This window comes from Camarhynchus parvulus, chromosome 1 (genome assembly GCF_901933205.1).
Source record: "Camarhynchus parvulus chromosome 1, STF_HiC, whole genome shotgun sequence".
Lineage (NCBI taxonomy): Eukaryota > Metazoa > Chordata > Aves > Passeriformes > Thraupidae > Camarhynchus > Camarhynchus parvulus.
In genome coordinates this window covers 83,193,290-83,209,632 of record NC_044571.1, presented here as the reverse complement: position 1 = coordinate 83,209,632, position 16,343 = coordinate 83,193,290, and the positions used below count along the sequence as shown (strand labels likewise).

The window sequence follows — 16,343 nt, the reverse complement described above, 5'->3', positions numbered from 1 at the left end:
GTATTCAATTTTTTCTCTTTCATCTAGCGTTTTATCCAGTATCTGGCGTCCAGAAACACATTGTTTAATTTGAGCAATTTCCTAGACAAAAGTGGATTGCAAGGTAAGGTGTCTTTTATTCATTAGAAGTTAGTAATGTGCTGAGGAACAGCAAAGACGACTTGGTTACTCTAATGAACCCTGTCATTTAGGAAGTAACTTTTCTGTCCCTTTTACCCGAGCTTGCATTTCTTAAATAAAATGCTGTAATGGTGTGGCAGGAGCTATCTGCTGGAGGACCATGTTGAATCTTTTCTAACAGGCATACTGAAAGGCTTCTGACTTCCTTAGACATACAGATCTCAGTATCCCTCTTATTTCTATAGAGATAGACATCTCCAAATGAGGCAATTTTGATTATTAATTTTTAAAAAATGCATCATATGTACATACAACAGATCAGCAAGACAAGAACTGTCTCTAAAAAAAATTAAGGTTAATTTTTTGGGAAATTGATCAAAGACTATTCCATTTAACTTTGAGACTAATTCAGTGGGCAAATAACTGTTTCTCTGGTTCAAATTTTTCAACTGAAATAGTCTTCCAAACTCTTATGCTGCAGTTCAGTGCAGTTCTGACCATACCTGTAGCTGGCATTGTTTTTTCTCCTAAGATGGTTCCTTACTTTGTCTACTGCTTCTTATATACTTCGGATCTTTGCCACAAGTGTGCTAGAACAGGCAGCCAAAGTGGTTGCCTGAGGACAGAAACCTTCTCAGTTATAACTAAAGCTCTACCAAATTGTCATTTTTTTGAGTTTTAACTTCTATGGTCTCAGCATAGACTATGAACAGATCTTCTTCTTAGTCTGTACCCCTAGATTGACAGTTAATCAAAATATTTCCCATTACTGCTATCTTAACAGAGAAGAATTTCTGTCATATTGTGGTGTTTCCATCAAAGCCTTTTTTTTTTCTGTTCAGTTGCAAATGAGACAGTGTGTTGCTGAGCTGATGGGAATGCCTTTGTGAATGCATCATTTAATTTTTTTGATAGTAATTTCTATTGTAGTATAAAAGAACTTGCATAAAAATTACTTCATTTTGCTTGTGGAAGTGATTTCCTTAGGAAGTGAAGTGTAAACTTTAACATACTTGAGGTTGTCTAGATATTTGTGGTATTGTCTGTTTGATTTACATGGTGAATACAATGACGTATGCAGTTATTGTCAGATTATATTTTTGCACAATTTTGCATAGTCAATGGAGCTGTCTTGTGCTAATATTTTGCACTTTATTTTGAATGACATTCTTGTTCTTTGATTAGGTAAGTAATAAACCCCTGAAACTTATTTTTTAGGTTATGACATGTCAACGTTTATCAGGCGGTATAGCAGGTATTTGAATGAAAAGGCAGTTTCCTATAGACAAGTGGCTTTTGACTTCACAAAAGTAAAAAGAGGGTAAGGACTGCATTTTGTTCTACTGATTTTGAGGTTTTGTCCTATGTCCTGTAATTCTAGTGAAAAATATCGTTGTTAGCTCAGGCTTAATACAGACAATAATGACTCCTTTTCTCTTTTGAATATCTCCCATGACACGCAAAGGCCCAACAGCCTGAAAGTGTATATAGCAAAACATTTTTTACTTCAGTTGTTGTAATTTTTTATCTTTAAACATCAAGAGTTTAATATAAAAAAAATGAAAGATGGTATGCATGGAAGTCTATCTAAAAAAGTAGAAGTTTTAACAAATCTTTCACAATAGATTATATACTTTGCCTCTTATGTAATATAGCAGACTATGCAATTTATTTGTGCTTGTAGCTGTGGAAGGTTTAAATGACAGGTGAAGCAGCCTTGCAGTCCTTCCTGGTGTTTCTCTGTTCTGTCACAAAGTATCTGTGTGAAGTTTACTACCTTTTGAAGGTAATGTAAATTTGTACTTTTAATAGTACCTTACAGCAGATGCTATCCTGAGTTGGTTGACAGGAATTCAAATTTTCCCTGGAAAGTGTGTTCATTTAAGAGGAGTTATTTTGAGATTAAGTACCTGTTTACGTGTAAAATAACACAGTGCAGAGCACCAGTGGTTTGGTAAATTATATGTTATAGTGAATGATGGAATTAATCTGGAGCTCTTCTTTGGGAAGGCTGGAGAAAAGGTACCAATCACAGTTGAGTCTTTCCATCTTTGTCCATTGTCTTTTTATATGGTGCTTTTTAGGGTTTAAAAGCATAATACTAGTTTTAGATTTGGGTGTCTTATATATATATATATGTGTGTGTATGTATTTGTGTGTATATATATATGTGTGTGTGCGTATATATATATGTATATATATAATATGTATATGTATATATAGGACACCCAAATCTAAATCATATATCATCCATATAGGTGAAATTATATTGAAACTAAAAACTTAATGTTTAATCCACAGAAATCTGGATTTAATACTATTGAATGAATTAATTGTAGTAATGGGCTGTCTAATGATATTTTGCATTAATGTTGTAAAGGCATTTGTAGTGCGCCTCAGAACACTGTCCAAATCCCTTCTGCCTCCTTGCTAAGACTGTAGAATCCATTTTGGTTTGAAGTGTGATGGTAGAGTAAAAGGAGGATGTCTGGGCTCCTTTTGTTCGTTCTGCCTTTAGAGTTGCTTGGATTGCCAACAACACAAAACAGTATTTTCCACACCTAAGATTTGTATGTGGTAAGGTGGCTGCAGCTGCTCTGAAGAAATACACAATTGTTTTATCAGGTGTTTTAGGTCTAATGAGATGAATTATTTAACCTGCACCATGTGCCTTGAGGTCCTTCTGTGAGCCCATAGGAATAACTGTTCTGATCGCAGCAATCTGCCTTTTCTCAGGGCCCTCACACCCATGCTCTGCCCCATTCAGTTTGTTGCATTTGCTGTTTGCTGTTAGGAGTAAATATACAGCACATGTAGAGAGCTGGAAGCAGCATGCTCCCCACTGCTTTCCAACCTGGAGAACAGCCACAAACTGTTCTGTGAAGATGCACTATGAGATTTGCACTTGCAGAAGCATTTGGTTTGCTCTGTGCGTGCTGATGAACTGCAAGGCTGTCTGATTTGTCTTACAGAAAGCAGTTGTTTCATGTCCCTGAGTGGATTTAGTCTCTTCCTCAGCTGTTGCATTTCTTGGGTGTTTTTGTTATTCATTTGATGGGTTTTTCAAATCTGCAGCCAATCTTAGTGTATTCAATTTGAGTAATTAATAAACAACCAAATATTGGTGGTCAGCCTTGAAAAGGAAATTTCATGTAGTCTGTAGAATCTTTCTGAAAAAGCTTGAAAAACATACTGCTGCATTTTTTTATTCTTTCTCACCTCTTTAAGTTGAAAATAATTCAAACTGACACAAAATAATAATTGGATAATTGGAAAAAGAATACATTAAAAATTGCTTCAAAAATAATCTTTGGAGCTTTTTTTTTGTTACCTGATGCATCGTAGCTCTCCTGTATTTCTAAACACTATTTGTTTCATTTTCTCTGAGTAAAAATTCATCTTGAAGTCACATTTTGACCAAATAAGTAATTGTATTTCTGTGCTGCAGTTATTACAGTTATAATGGCTAGACACCATTCCTAAACACCACAAGGATTGCTTTGTATGGCAAAGACTTAAATGGTTTCTCTGATGAACTGCTATATTTTCTGTTGTTTCTTACTAAAAATTGCTTTCAAGATTCATGTGAAGAATTTTCTTTGTTTTTTTTTCCTCACAACAGGGCTGATGGAGTGATGAGAACAATGAGCACAGAAAAGCTCTTAAAAACTGTACCAATTATACAAAATCAAATGGATGCACTTCTTGACTTTAATGTAAGTTTAGCAGCACATACATTTCTAACATACCATCAACTTGTTGTACAAACACATAAAATAGGTTAAGATTAAATGTCTTGCACTTGGTTCCGTGTTATCTGCACAGTTTAAAGAGCACAAATCATTTTGTTCATTGGTATATCCCCAAGAAATCAGAAAAAATAGATACAATGCTCACTAGAGAGAATGCTTTGTGCTAAATGACTGTGTTTTTGTGTACCTTATGTAAGAGTTGCTTGTTTGTTGAAAAGCTGATTATTTATGCCCTCTGTCTTTTAGTTATGTTAGTTAACATTAGCATTGTTTAACAAAAATGTCTGCCAAAATGATTTGACTTAATTCTGTGATGAGAGAAACTGTTGGTTAGTTATGGTGTTACTTTCTGCTAACAGCCAGTGAGATGACTGGAAAGCCTGTCATGAGATAATGTTCTGAAGTTTAACTAGAAGTTTTCCAGTAAGAGATCAATCCAGTTCAATTAACTTTTTCTGATCTTCCTAGGTTAATAGCAATGAACTTACAAATGGTGTAATTAATGCTGCCTTCATGCTCCTCTTCAAAGATGCCATTAGACTGTTCGCGGCATATAACGAAGGGATTATTAACCTCTTGGGTAAGGACAACTGCTCTCTGCAATGCTCAGCTCTGGGGGGGTTGCTCAGTGAATGATTCACAAGAGCTGCTCTCTTGAGAAACTGAAAAAGTCTTAGTGTAAAACATCAAAATTTTGCTGTCATTTCCAGTGTTTGTCTATGCAGTCGCATTTGACGTTGCTTTGTACCCAGGGATAGGTAAAATCTGAAAGCAAGTCCATCCAAGATTTTATTCACCTAATTTTTTTTCTTGCACTGCTTTGTTAGGGATTTTTGTGGACATTGGTTTTGGTTTTGGTTGGTTTTTTTTTTTTTTAATTTTGTCTTATTGAACTGCATGACAAACCTGAATTATAATATTGATGTTGGTTGGGGATTTTCTTAAGAAACAGTTTGTGTTTCCTAGTAAAGGAATCAGTTATGGTCAGTTGCAGATCTGTAGTCACAACGTCCGTAATTGCTTGGCTATTGAAACTTCAGTGTTGCTTTGTTTCCATGATTGGTTGTTTTATGTTCCTAGAGCATATATTATATATTAAGGAGAATTAAAAATTCAGGGTTAAGGCCCTTTCACTTGCACATACTGGAGATGAATTTTCCTAAATTTAGGAAAGAGTTAAGTTGAAAGTAATCAGTTGACTTACTTGATTTTGTTATATGCTGTGATTAAATTAAGCTCCTGATTGCTGTCATTACCCAGTGCTTGCAAAATGAAAAGTAAAATCCAGACTAAGTCAGTAAGGGACAATCTGAAGTCAGTCAGTCTTCCAGTGTGTTGCTCCTGTCAGCTTCCTTTCCCTTGGTAAGAAGTAATATGCACTTGCTTTCAACTTAGGCTTTGAGTGAAGTTTAGTAAAAAAGAAGAAACAGGCCTTGAAAGGGCTTTTTGAAAGAGGAGTGGGACCTTCTTGCTTTTCAGCACTGTTGTTTTCTAATCAGTTGTACTTCACTGCCCCAGACCATAGTAAGAGGCATCAGTTTGTCAGAGAAGATCAAAATCTTGCCTGATGTCTGGCCACTGGAATAGAGTAGATATTTGACTACCAGATTGTAAAACTGCCCTTTTTTTGTTTGTTTGTTCTTCTTCCCAAGAAGATGAATTTACATTTCTTTGAGTGACCTATTCTTTAACTTGATTGTCCTCTTCAAGGTGGTTGTGCTTTCGTGGTATCTAGTACCTGCAAGGTAAGGTGTATTTTCATGCATGGAACCAATGGCTCACATTTGACAGAGCTTTTGTCATTTGGTGCAAGTTAGGTATAGTGACTTCTGCAGTTATCATAATAACAGATCAGCAGGTATTTTCTGTTTGTCTTGGTTTATATGCTTTTACTTTGCATATCCTTTGCAAATCTTGATTTCTTATTTAATGCAAATATTCTTACTGTTTCTAGAAAAATACTTTGATATGAAAAAGAACCAATGCAAAGAAGGCCTTGATATATATAAGAAGTTCCTCACTAGAATGACACGGATCTCAGAGTTCCTTAAAGTTGCAGAGGTAAACTTAAGCCAATAAACTTAGCTGTTTATTTGAAACAGCTTATAAAGTGCTTATTTTATCATAAAACAGGTGCTTCTTCCTTCCTGCTTATTTGCTATTCTCTCAAGGGTCATCTTGTTTATCTCTACCCTGGTGATTAGTTCATTTGAGGACTGTATTGGAAAACCTAACTGTGGAGTGCTTATTGGTCTTTTGTGGAGGAGAGTGTATTAATGTGCATTTTAAAAATTCCTTGGTTATGGAATACTTGTGAGCTTGCTTTAAACAAACAAAGGAACTTCATGGTGATCTGTTTTCTATGATCCTAGCTGTATTCTAGTTTGAAACCCACAATTCTACCAGAAGTTTTAGATGAAATAACAGCTTCAGAAATAGGCAACTGAGACAAACAGATGAACATGGGAATTCTTCAAGATTTTTTGCTGTAGGTGTGCTCATAGAGGGAAAAGCAATTACTTTGCAAAATGTTTAGTTTGTGGGTTTTTTTAAGAAATGCTTAGTCTGTTGCCTTCTTGTTTCTAGAGCACTGCTAAATTGATGTCCTAATATTATGGAATTCCTCAGTTGAGGTGTGCTTCTCTTCTTGTTTTTATTTCCTCAGTATTCAAATCTCTCTTAACAAAATAATAAGCCTTCAAGCTTGGCTTGCTGTCTGTCCTGGCAGTGTGTCTGTCAGAGATCCTGTCTTCAGCTGATAAAACTGTCAATTGAAGTTGAGAGTATTGATCTTTCTGTTGTAACAGTATATGTCCTGCTGCAAACTTCCTAAATTTCATCTGCATTTTAGAAAAATGTTTCTTTATAAAACTTCATTGATGCTTTATTTCATCAAATATATCCTGTGTATCAGTAGGTCTGAGAGTTTGCCGCGTAAATTGTGAGATAGTCAAACTTCTTCAGGTTCTAAAACACTGGGTTCTTGTTTCTAAGCTTCCATCTGTTGAAATATCTGTGTAATACACCTACTTCAATGTGTATACATTTAACAATAATTTATTACAACCAACCATTACAGAGTACAGACTCTGGAGATTAAAATTTATATTGAACAAGTTTGTGCTTTTTGCATTACTTCATATTAATGTTGTTTACTTTCTGAGTATCTCTGCGTTAAAAAAAAACAACAAACAGGTTCTAAAGCTCATTTGTTTTATTACAGCAAGTTGGAATTGACAGAGGAGACATACCAGATCTCTCACAGGTAGATAAACCTATTATGTGTTTGCCAGTGCATGTATGTGTATTTTTAGGGTTGCATGATCAGAAATGCCATTATGGTACTCACTTAGGCATTACTGTATATGTTGTCACCAAGTTATCTCTAAGTTTGTGATTAAATCCAAGCTCTGTCAGAGCCTGGCCTTTATATTCAGTGATCCTGTTGTAAAAAATTTATAACATTTCTGTCATTCTCTAATTGACTTTTAAGATAACCTTATTTCCATCATGCTTGAAGACACAGTTTATATCTGTGAGGTCACATAATGAAAGTCTTACATGATATTACAAAGCTGTGTTTTTTAGCAGCCTTGCTTTTGGCTATATGCCTATTGAAGTTAGTGTGAAGTTAATGTGAAGGCTTGCAGAACATGCACAGAGAAATTACTTTAGGTACAATTTCCTTCTTAGTGCCTCTTAAAACACTGACTGCTTCCGATTATCTGCCTGCTGTTTCCTAGCAGTTAATTTTAACATTTCTTGACTTATTTCAGTCCTTGCTGATAAATGCTTGTGAGGGAATAATGTAGTGAGTAGAATAGATCACCTTATACTTGAAGTCATTAAAAACATACAGAATGCCAAGAGGGGGTAAAAGTATTCAGAACTCTTGTACCAGTTGCCCTACAGTTGCATTCTCTGAAAATATTTAAGCTATTGGTTTCTTCAAATGTATTCCCCAATGTCTCTCTTTGCAGGCACCGAGTAGCCTTCTTGATGCTTTGGAACAACATTTAGCTTCTCTAGAGGGGAAGAAAATCAAAGATTCCACAGCTGCAAGCAGGTGCTTATATGCTTGTCCTTTTGGACAATTGTCAAATCGAGTGTTAAATCAGGTTTTTTTTCAATTTCATTGTAAATTAAGATTTGAGGAGGTTTCCTTAAAGGCATTGTATGAGCAATGATGGATTAGCAAATTGTCATATCTTAAAACACCTTCTTCCAGGTCAGTAGAACTAGAATCTAAGGATCTGTAAGGGCCTCCTCTAGCATCCCTAGTTACACTTTTAGCATTTGATCCTGAACTTCTGAAGAGAATCTAAGTTTCTTTCACATACTACCTGTAAATGTTCATTTTCTATTAATAATTAGACTTCTGCAAGGTATGCAACATGAATAAATACATGTCCTTAGACTTCTACATCTCAGCTTTAATCCCTGTTTTGTCAAAAGCAAGGAAATGCTTCCAGGAAGTCCTTACATTAAGAATGAATTTTGAAAGTAATTGGAAGTGAAAGCCATAATGCATATGGTATAAGGCATTAAATTATTGTGAGTGCTTTCTAAAATACAACAGGCAATATAGAGAAGTCCCCTCTACATGACAAATTTAATTGTTCAAATTTAACAAAGCATAATCTTGGGGGTAAGACTTGTAAAATTAAATAGCATTTCTTTATTGCACGTTCAAAAACTGAGGCAGTAATATTTTATGAGTTCATTACGGCAGTGACTATTAGGGCACTAATTTTTAGAATATTTGCTTTCTTTTGTAAGATTACTCTGTTAAAATTTAAGTATTTGTTTTAAATAATTTTGCATACTGTTAAACATGATGATAAATTAAAAATTTCCTTTGGGATATATTAAAAGCATTGATAGTTTGTTCACTAAGCCTGTTAAATTAACAACAATTTGAAATGGAGCCCAGATGATTGGAGATTGCTGTATGCCTACAAATAATTTCATTTTAGGCAAACAGGAAAAGAGCAAAGGCTTCAAATGTGAATTTTATGATGCAGTTTGGACAGGAAGCATTTAAGGTGGAAAATCCAAAAGCCGGTAGAATAGATTGCAAGGTTTCTGGGCATTTTTAATTGTGCATTTCATATGATGTGTCTTATGTAAACTTTTCACTTATGCAGTGTAGATCTGGCCAATGTTACAGAGAGCTCAGAAGGAGACTGGGTGGATACGAGCAAAGTGTTCTTCAGACGCTGATATCACGTGTTGTGTTTTAACAGCCAGCTTTTCTCCTGTCCAATTACTTTAGGGCTACCACCCTCTCCAATGCAGTCTCTTCCCTTGCAAGCACTGGCCTGTCCCTCACAAAAGTGGATGAAAGGGAAAAACAAGCTGCATTAGAGGAAGAACAGGCTCTCTTAAAAGCTTTAAAGGTAAGCGTACAGAATTTTTAATTGAAAATACTTTTCCTGTGTTCTTTTTGATAGCTTATTAGGACTCTTAAGCAAAGGGGAAAACAGAGGTATTAATACCGAACATGTACTGTTGGCAAAGTGCTGGAAGTAGAGTTGTGTGTACTTAGATGGTATAGCTTGTGGAGAGTTTGTTAAAATAGTTTCCTGAAGCATTTGTGGCACCACTGACTCTTGTAATTACAAGTGGCTAACACTAGTGTGTGGAATAAATAATTCTTTAGTTCTGCTTTATTTACCTCCAATGTCATACACACAGATGTTCAGATTTCTTATGCCAGCTCATCTTCCCAACAGGAGCAACGTCTAAAAGAACTTGCAAAGAAGCCTCATACCTCTTTAACCACAGCAGCTTCTCCTGTGTCAACTGCAGCAGGAAGCATAATGACTACACCAGCCATTGATATTTTTTCTACCCCTAGCTCCTCTAACAGGTATGCAGAATCCTCCACTGGAGATGTGCTTCAGCAAGGGTTTCCTCTAAACTTCTGCCACAGAGTGTATATTGCACAAGATTGTTTGGGTGTAGAGTACATTAGCAATGTGATAAGAAATCATAGTGAAGCTGATGAAAAATAGCCTTTTGTAATAAATAACATAAACCTATGTTTTCATCTATTTGCAGAAGTTTCTGGTGTAAACTGACTGCTGACAGCCCTTGTAGCTGTTATTAGTCCATAATCCAGACAGCTGGAACTGTAAAACACTGTAAAACTGTAAAACATGCTTTGTCCCCAAGGAGCATTGCAAGTAAATTTAAGAAAAGGCAAATAAAAGTTCTGTTTGAGAAGTCATAAAGAAAATGCATTTCTAGATCTTTAAAGGTAGAGTGGCAAATATTCTGTCTAGTTTTTCAGAAAAAGAAAAGCCTGAAACAGGGTTTGAAATGAAAGGCAGGTTTTGCAGTCTTGTGTTGTATCTGGAACATTTCTGCAAGGACCTGCAAAGAAAGTGCAAGAGTACTCACTGCATGCTAATCCTGATCTTTGACTAACAGGAGCTGTTGGTATGAGCAAGTGTGTGATCTTCATCCTGTAAAATACCTGTCAAACTAAGCAGCAGTGGAAGCTACAGTGCTTTTATCAGGGTAGAAGGAATCCATACTCTGAAGTGATATTTTTTGCTTTGAGCCTGATCCTAAACCTGAAGGGATTGCGTAGTTGTTCTGTTAGAGCTCACACAAGAATCTATTGCTCTTTTGACAGCTTTCTTTCCCATTAAAAAGCTATTGTAGGAAATTACTTGACACCAAATATGCAGTAAATAGCTGAGTCACATATAAGGAGCTAGAGAATCTGTCAGTGTTAGTAACTGAAAGACTTCCTGGTAAAAAGATTTTTTTAAAATTGCTTTTGAGAGGCCAGAAAACTTGAAATGGGTGTGTGCTTTGAACTTGAGTATCTGATCTTTCTTCTTAAGAAGTCTGAAACATAGAAACATCTGATAAATGTTCTTTAAACAGACAGAAATGCTGCATAGTGAGGACAAGAGTGTTTTCTTGTAAAAAACTCCCAAATGCTACTTTTTCTTGTTCAAATTTCCTTGCTGGCAGAATGAATGCTATGAGCAAAGAACAGTTTTTAAGCAGGAGTTGTCATCAAGGGGATATGCTGGGTCAGAAGTTCAGTGGCTTGCCATTAAATGCAATGTGTCTGATTAATCCCTGTCATTATCTTGAACAAGCTTTACCTTGAAAATTATCTTTGTTCAGCTGCTCACATTACAGGGCAGTGCCAGACCATGCTGCTTTTTAATAGGAGCAGTAGTGGAAAAATGTGATTTCAATCACTGCTGAAATGAATCATGCAATACCAAAAACTGTGAATTATACAAGTGATTGGGTGAGCAAGAAAATATACAGAGATCTAGGATGTCACTACTGGCCGTTAAACTCTTGTGCTGGTGTCATTTAGAGAGATGTTTGGATGTCACAGTGATTCAGCTTCTGTGCGTAGTAGAAGACATATGTGCAGATTTGGGTTCATTTCATGTCCTAAAAGTTTCTGGGAGAAGACCAGTACTCTTTTTTTTTTCTTCTTTTTTCTTTTCTTTTTCCCCAAGACTTATTTAAAGTGTGAAATGGACTCTCTGCAAGAGGATGAATTTTACTGTTCTTGTCTGACTCTTTAAATTTATGCAGAAGTTGTATATAAGCCTTCACTCTTAATTTCCATGTGATAAGTTCTCAATTTGATTTTGAATGGACTAAAATGTGCATTTAAATATGTTTTCATTCACATGCCTGATGTGTGATCAAGTGTTTCAAGGCCTCTTTCATTTTGCTTTTCCCAAAGGTCTTTAATAGCTCATGGTTGTTATGTAGTTTCTCAGCAGTGATTGTGGTGGAAAGATCAGAGTTGTGGAATTTAGAGTAATACTTTGGTGGTGCAGCCCATTAGAGTTCATTTTGTCTTTTTTTTTTTTTTTTTTTTTTGGTTGTATTATAGAGTTTTCATGAGGTGAGCTTTAAAAGTTGATGAAGGGTTCTGAATATAACATCTCCTAGCCTGGTATTGGACTGTGGGGACACCTGTCTTTTTCTTGGACAGCTTTGATTTGACAAAAGCCCCTTGGTATAACATACAACTTACCTTGCTAAATTAACACTTTTTTGCAGAATTGAAAACATGGAGCTCACCAGCCCTTCTGATTTTGGCTCAATTTTATCCATTTTGTAATAACCATTTTGTAACAAAGCTTTCATTACTGTTGACAGTGGCTACTATTTGCCTATATTGAAAACTGTGATGTAGTTCAAACAGTTGTATTAATTTATCTTTGTAGCACTTCAAAGCTGCCAAATGATCTGCTTGATTTGCAGCCAACTTTTCATCCGTCTGTACATCCTATATCAGCTGCTCCACAAGTAGGAAGTACCTGGGGAGGTAAGAATTCTGAGTTGGATTAAGGTTCTAATTGCTATGGCCATGTTCCTGTACCTGTTGCCCCTAGTCTGGGGGCTAGTTCTTCCTTAAAGCGAGAGATCTTAAGACATTACAAGTGAATAAAGGGATGATAAAAAGTAAAATATGTGTATACATTAAAATAATGTAGCAGTGTGTGGTGATTCTAATTTTTTTCATATGTTTTCTTATTAGCAAAGTTACTTTAATTGTTGATGAGATCTGCCAGCCTCATAACTGCTCTCTTCAAGATTCACATAGCCAGCTGCAGAAACGTAGCTGTTTAGAAGTCAGTTGAGTGAAGATGTCTAAGAGGTAGACTGTTCTGCAAACATAGAAACCTGAATGCAAAATCATTTTAATACATATTCTAAATTTTGCCTAATATTAAATCAAATTTTCTGGCGATGATAATGCAGAACTTGGATGAAGCCTGAAAGGAGGCACTTGTGACAACTGTGCATTGAAAGAAAGGTGGGAGTTAGTTATTGAAATAATAATAAGGCTTCTCTGCCTTATTAAATTCTCTGCTATATTTCATTTAACTACAACAGCAAATCAGCAAAAAGCTGTGGTTGGATCTCTTAAGTGAAGAGACAAAATTTATATTCTTGCCTCTGAAATGTGCTCTGGAACATCCAAATTTTCATTCTGCCCAGTTTCTAGGATGGACTGAGTAAGTTGAAATGATCTTATCGGTACAGTCGAGTCCTCAAACCAAGGGGTCAAGAACAAGAGTTCTCGAAAGTCATGAATTTTCCTTCAAGATTGGTTTGAGTGCTGGAGCATTTTGATATTTACTCAAAGTTCTTGGCTGCTTTGTGGTGTTCCAGAATAATTCAGATACAGTATTATATTGCCAATATAACTGTTGGTTATACTGGTGGAGAATTAAAGAGTTTTATGGCAGAGAGAGAGGGAGGTAGTGTTGGTTTATTTTTCTACATAAATGATGCTTAATAAAATAGTAAACTCCTGAACTATGTGGCTATTTCCAGTCTATTTTTTTCTAAACTAGATGCTTGCAAAAATGTTTTATTTTATGATGCAAAAAATTGGTAATTGCTGCTTCAGGAAGTTTCACAGGCATCAGAACAACCCTCTTCTAAATTTTTACTTCCCTGTTTAATTTTATGAGCTAGAGCTTTTCTTAACATCTTTCCAGCTATCTAATATATCTTCATAATAAGCTGTGTATGTATTCTGCTTTCCTATTTACTTTTTGCTGTGTACTTTGTTTTCTATACCTTCTCACATTTGTTTGTAGGGAAATAACACAACTTTGAGTGAGGAAGGCACTACTAATATATGTGACAGCCTCTAAAATAAATGAGTAATTTGCTTGTTCTTTAGTTCTGCTGAGCAAAGCATCTTTGGAGAAAGACGTAGTGAGGAGTGTATGGAGTTAGGCATACAAATTTCAGTGCTATGATAGGCTTAGAGTTTAGAAATGGAGAAAAATGGTTTGGCTCATCTTGATTGCTTTCTGCCCAATACCTTCTGTTTCAACTTGTCCTGTTTGTTTCATATGTGAGGTATAGAAGGGGAACTATTTGCCTCTCAAAGGTCACATCACAATTCAGCATTTCTTCATGAACCTGAAAGTCTGTTTGTTCAATGTTGTGTTGCTTGTGGTATGAGTCTTCAGTACTAGTTGTTGATATTTCTGCTTACTGTTGACACATTTCTAAATACTTATAAGACTTAATTAACTGTGAAGATTTTGGATTGTCTGCCAAAGTTTTAGGCTAAAATTCTGGGATTACCATTTTTTGTGTTACCTTTCATCAAAAAATCCCCAGCTCTTCAGCTTTACAGACATAAACACTCACTTCACACAGGTGAGGTAGATAAGAAGTGCTTTCCACATTTTACAGATGGGGAAATCTGAGCAGTTAACTGACTTGTCTGAAGTCATACGGCAAGTCAGTGGCAGAGCCAAGAATGAAACCTGAACTATTTCCAGTCCTGTGCTCTAACCACTGCACAGCATCCCTCCCTTAGGTAATTTTCTGACATGATGATCTTTGTATTTTGTGTATATGGTGGCTTTGAGAAGAATATCAGATCAGCTAAAATCAATACTGTTAAAAATTTTATGCAGAAGCTCTTAGGTGTCTAATAAAACAATAAATTGTTACAGAAGTGTTCTTTTTGGGTCACTGCCTTTAGTTTTGTGCTTCCAAAAATGTAAAAACTAACAAGGTTAAACTCCTGGGGAATGAGTTCTGTGATTGTATATTTTCAGTTTACCTATTCCAGACTATAAAAGATGCCATTGAAAATCATTTGTAACTGTTTTTTCGGACAAAATACTTCTAATTGGATAACTTAAAGGTAGAAATTTGAAAATTTCAAACTACTCTTTTAAATGCACTTAAATCATTCATGCCTAATGATGGCAAGCTGGTGCAGAGTGATTCCATTGACATAAACAGATGCCATTTGTATTCAAGGATGAAATTGGGCTTTAGAAACATTGAGGTGTTGCTGTCAGAACTGACAGCAATTTTTAAAACTTGAATATAGAAGGATATAAATTAGGATATAAAACCCAATTAATTTTTGGTTACTTTTGTTACTAGCAAATTTTTGATTACTTTTGTTTGCAAGCTCTGAGACTTGGACAAGATTGGACATGCTGGCTGGAGTTAGAATGGGGTAGACAAGCAGAGAATCTGAGAAAGGGTTAAATTTCTGAGAAAATCTTGATAATCTAAAGTTGGATTTTATTGTCTTAACTAGTCAAAACACAGGAAGTTCCATATACAACCTTGGGAATTGGGAGCAGAAAGTAGTTTTGGGTTATTTTATGGATGAGTGCATGTGTAAAATAATTTTACTGGATGGTAGATTCAGACAAATACAGTTAAAAACTTGTGTTTATTAATTTCTTCTGTATTGTTTTATCTGCACTATTTATTGGGGTTCTTTGGAGATCATTCCAGCTGTTTCTGGTACATTTGCCAGCTGTCAATTTGTACCTAAACTTCAAAAGCAAAACAAATGTATCAGTGTGGAAATTAACATTTTGACCCATCTGTTTGAATTTTTTCTACTTATATAATATATATAAAGAAAACCAATAAAATAAGCAGAACATGAAGCAGCAACAGAAAGAGCAAGGAAGAACTGATGAACAGATAATCTGCCCTATTTTTATTGACAGATTTGTTTGTTCTACATCTTTTAAAATGACATTCAAAGCAGAAAGCAGTTTTTAAGGAGTCGCTGAAACAAGGACTCAGCTTCAGGCAACTGGCTGATTGGCATATCCTGTATATAAAACCTACATGAGACAATATGTAATTTTGTATTCATGTTATATATTACAAATATTATATCAGCTTTTTCTGCTTATCTTTTATTCAGTGTTGGACACTGTCATTTTGCTGACTGAATGATTTAGGAAAAGGTCTTTTAAGGTATTTCACTTGTTCTTGCAACATAGCCAAGCAATTTGGGGAAAAGTCAAGTCTTACCTAATAACATGCCTTGAGCTTGCAGTAAATCAAAGCATGCTTTAAGCCTGCAAAGAATAATGTAGTTATTTTGTTTGCATTAGGACTTTTGTACAACTGAGCTCATTATGAACCTGTGTGGAACTTACAGCTAAGAATCAGGAGGTCAGATTCAGGGAGAGAAAATAACTTCCACTTCAAAACTGCTTCACGCATCACAATAGTATTTACAAGAGTTATGGATAAATGCATAAACTGGCCAGGTTAAAAAAAAAGGCTAGGAACTGAAGTATTTAACACATCTTACCTATAATTATTATAATTATTATTCAGAAATTTCTCTCTAGTGGCTTTGTCTAGAAGATCAAGCTGCAGTTCAGGCACAATGATAAGTAGGGCTAGATGCAACCTTTGCTGATCTCACCTAGTGAGTTCTTGAGTTTTCCATCAAGGGTTCATGGGCTCTGAAACCAGACAGCTAAACCACAGCTCCTTCAGTCAACAAGTGTTATAGTTGCCTTCTGTATCCTGTTTATCTGTCAGATTCTGAATTACAGGAATACTTGAGCTTGGCAACTGCATCCATTCTCAGGAAACCTTGAAACTGTGTCTTGGGAAGCCACATGTATAGATCCATGTTTCCTTCATTCCAATAAAGTCTGACTTTTT

The 16,343-nt window shown here is 35.6% G+C and overlaps 1 protein-coding gene across 5 annotated transcripts in view; it reads left to right on the top strand.

The window, feature by feature from the left end:
- The window catches only part of PICALM (phosphatidylinositol binding clathrin assembly protein), a 66,429-nt gene that overhangs the window by 28,103 nt on the left and 21,983 nt on the right, over positions 1-16,343 (top strand). For all 5 annotated transcript variants that reach the window (XM_030962631.1, XM_030962640.1, XM_030962623.1 and 2 more), the window contains exons 3-12: positions 28-103; positions 1,339-1,441; positions 3,743-3,836; positions 4,341-4,452; positions 5,827-5,933; positions 7,096-7,137; positions 7,853-7,938; positions 9,148-9,271; positions 9,608-9,744; positions 12,095-12,195. In XM_030962631.1, the coding sequence (XP_030818491.1) occupies positions 28-103; positions 1,339-1,441; positions 3,743-3,836; positions 4,341-4,452; positions 5,827-5,933; positions 7,096-7,137; positions 7,853-7,938; positions 9,148-9,271; positions 9,608-9,744; positions 12,095-12,195 (982 nt within the window). The remainder of the gene's footprint in view (positions 1-27; positions 104-1,338; positions 1,442-3,742; positions 3,837-4,340; positions 4,453-5,826; positions 5,934-7,095; positions 7,138-7,852; positions 7,939-9,147; positions 9,272-9,607; positions 9,745-12,094; positions 12,196-16,343) is intronic.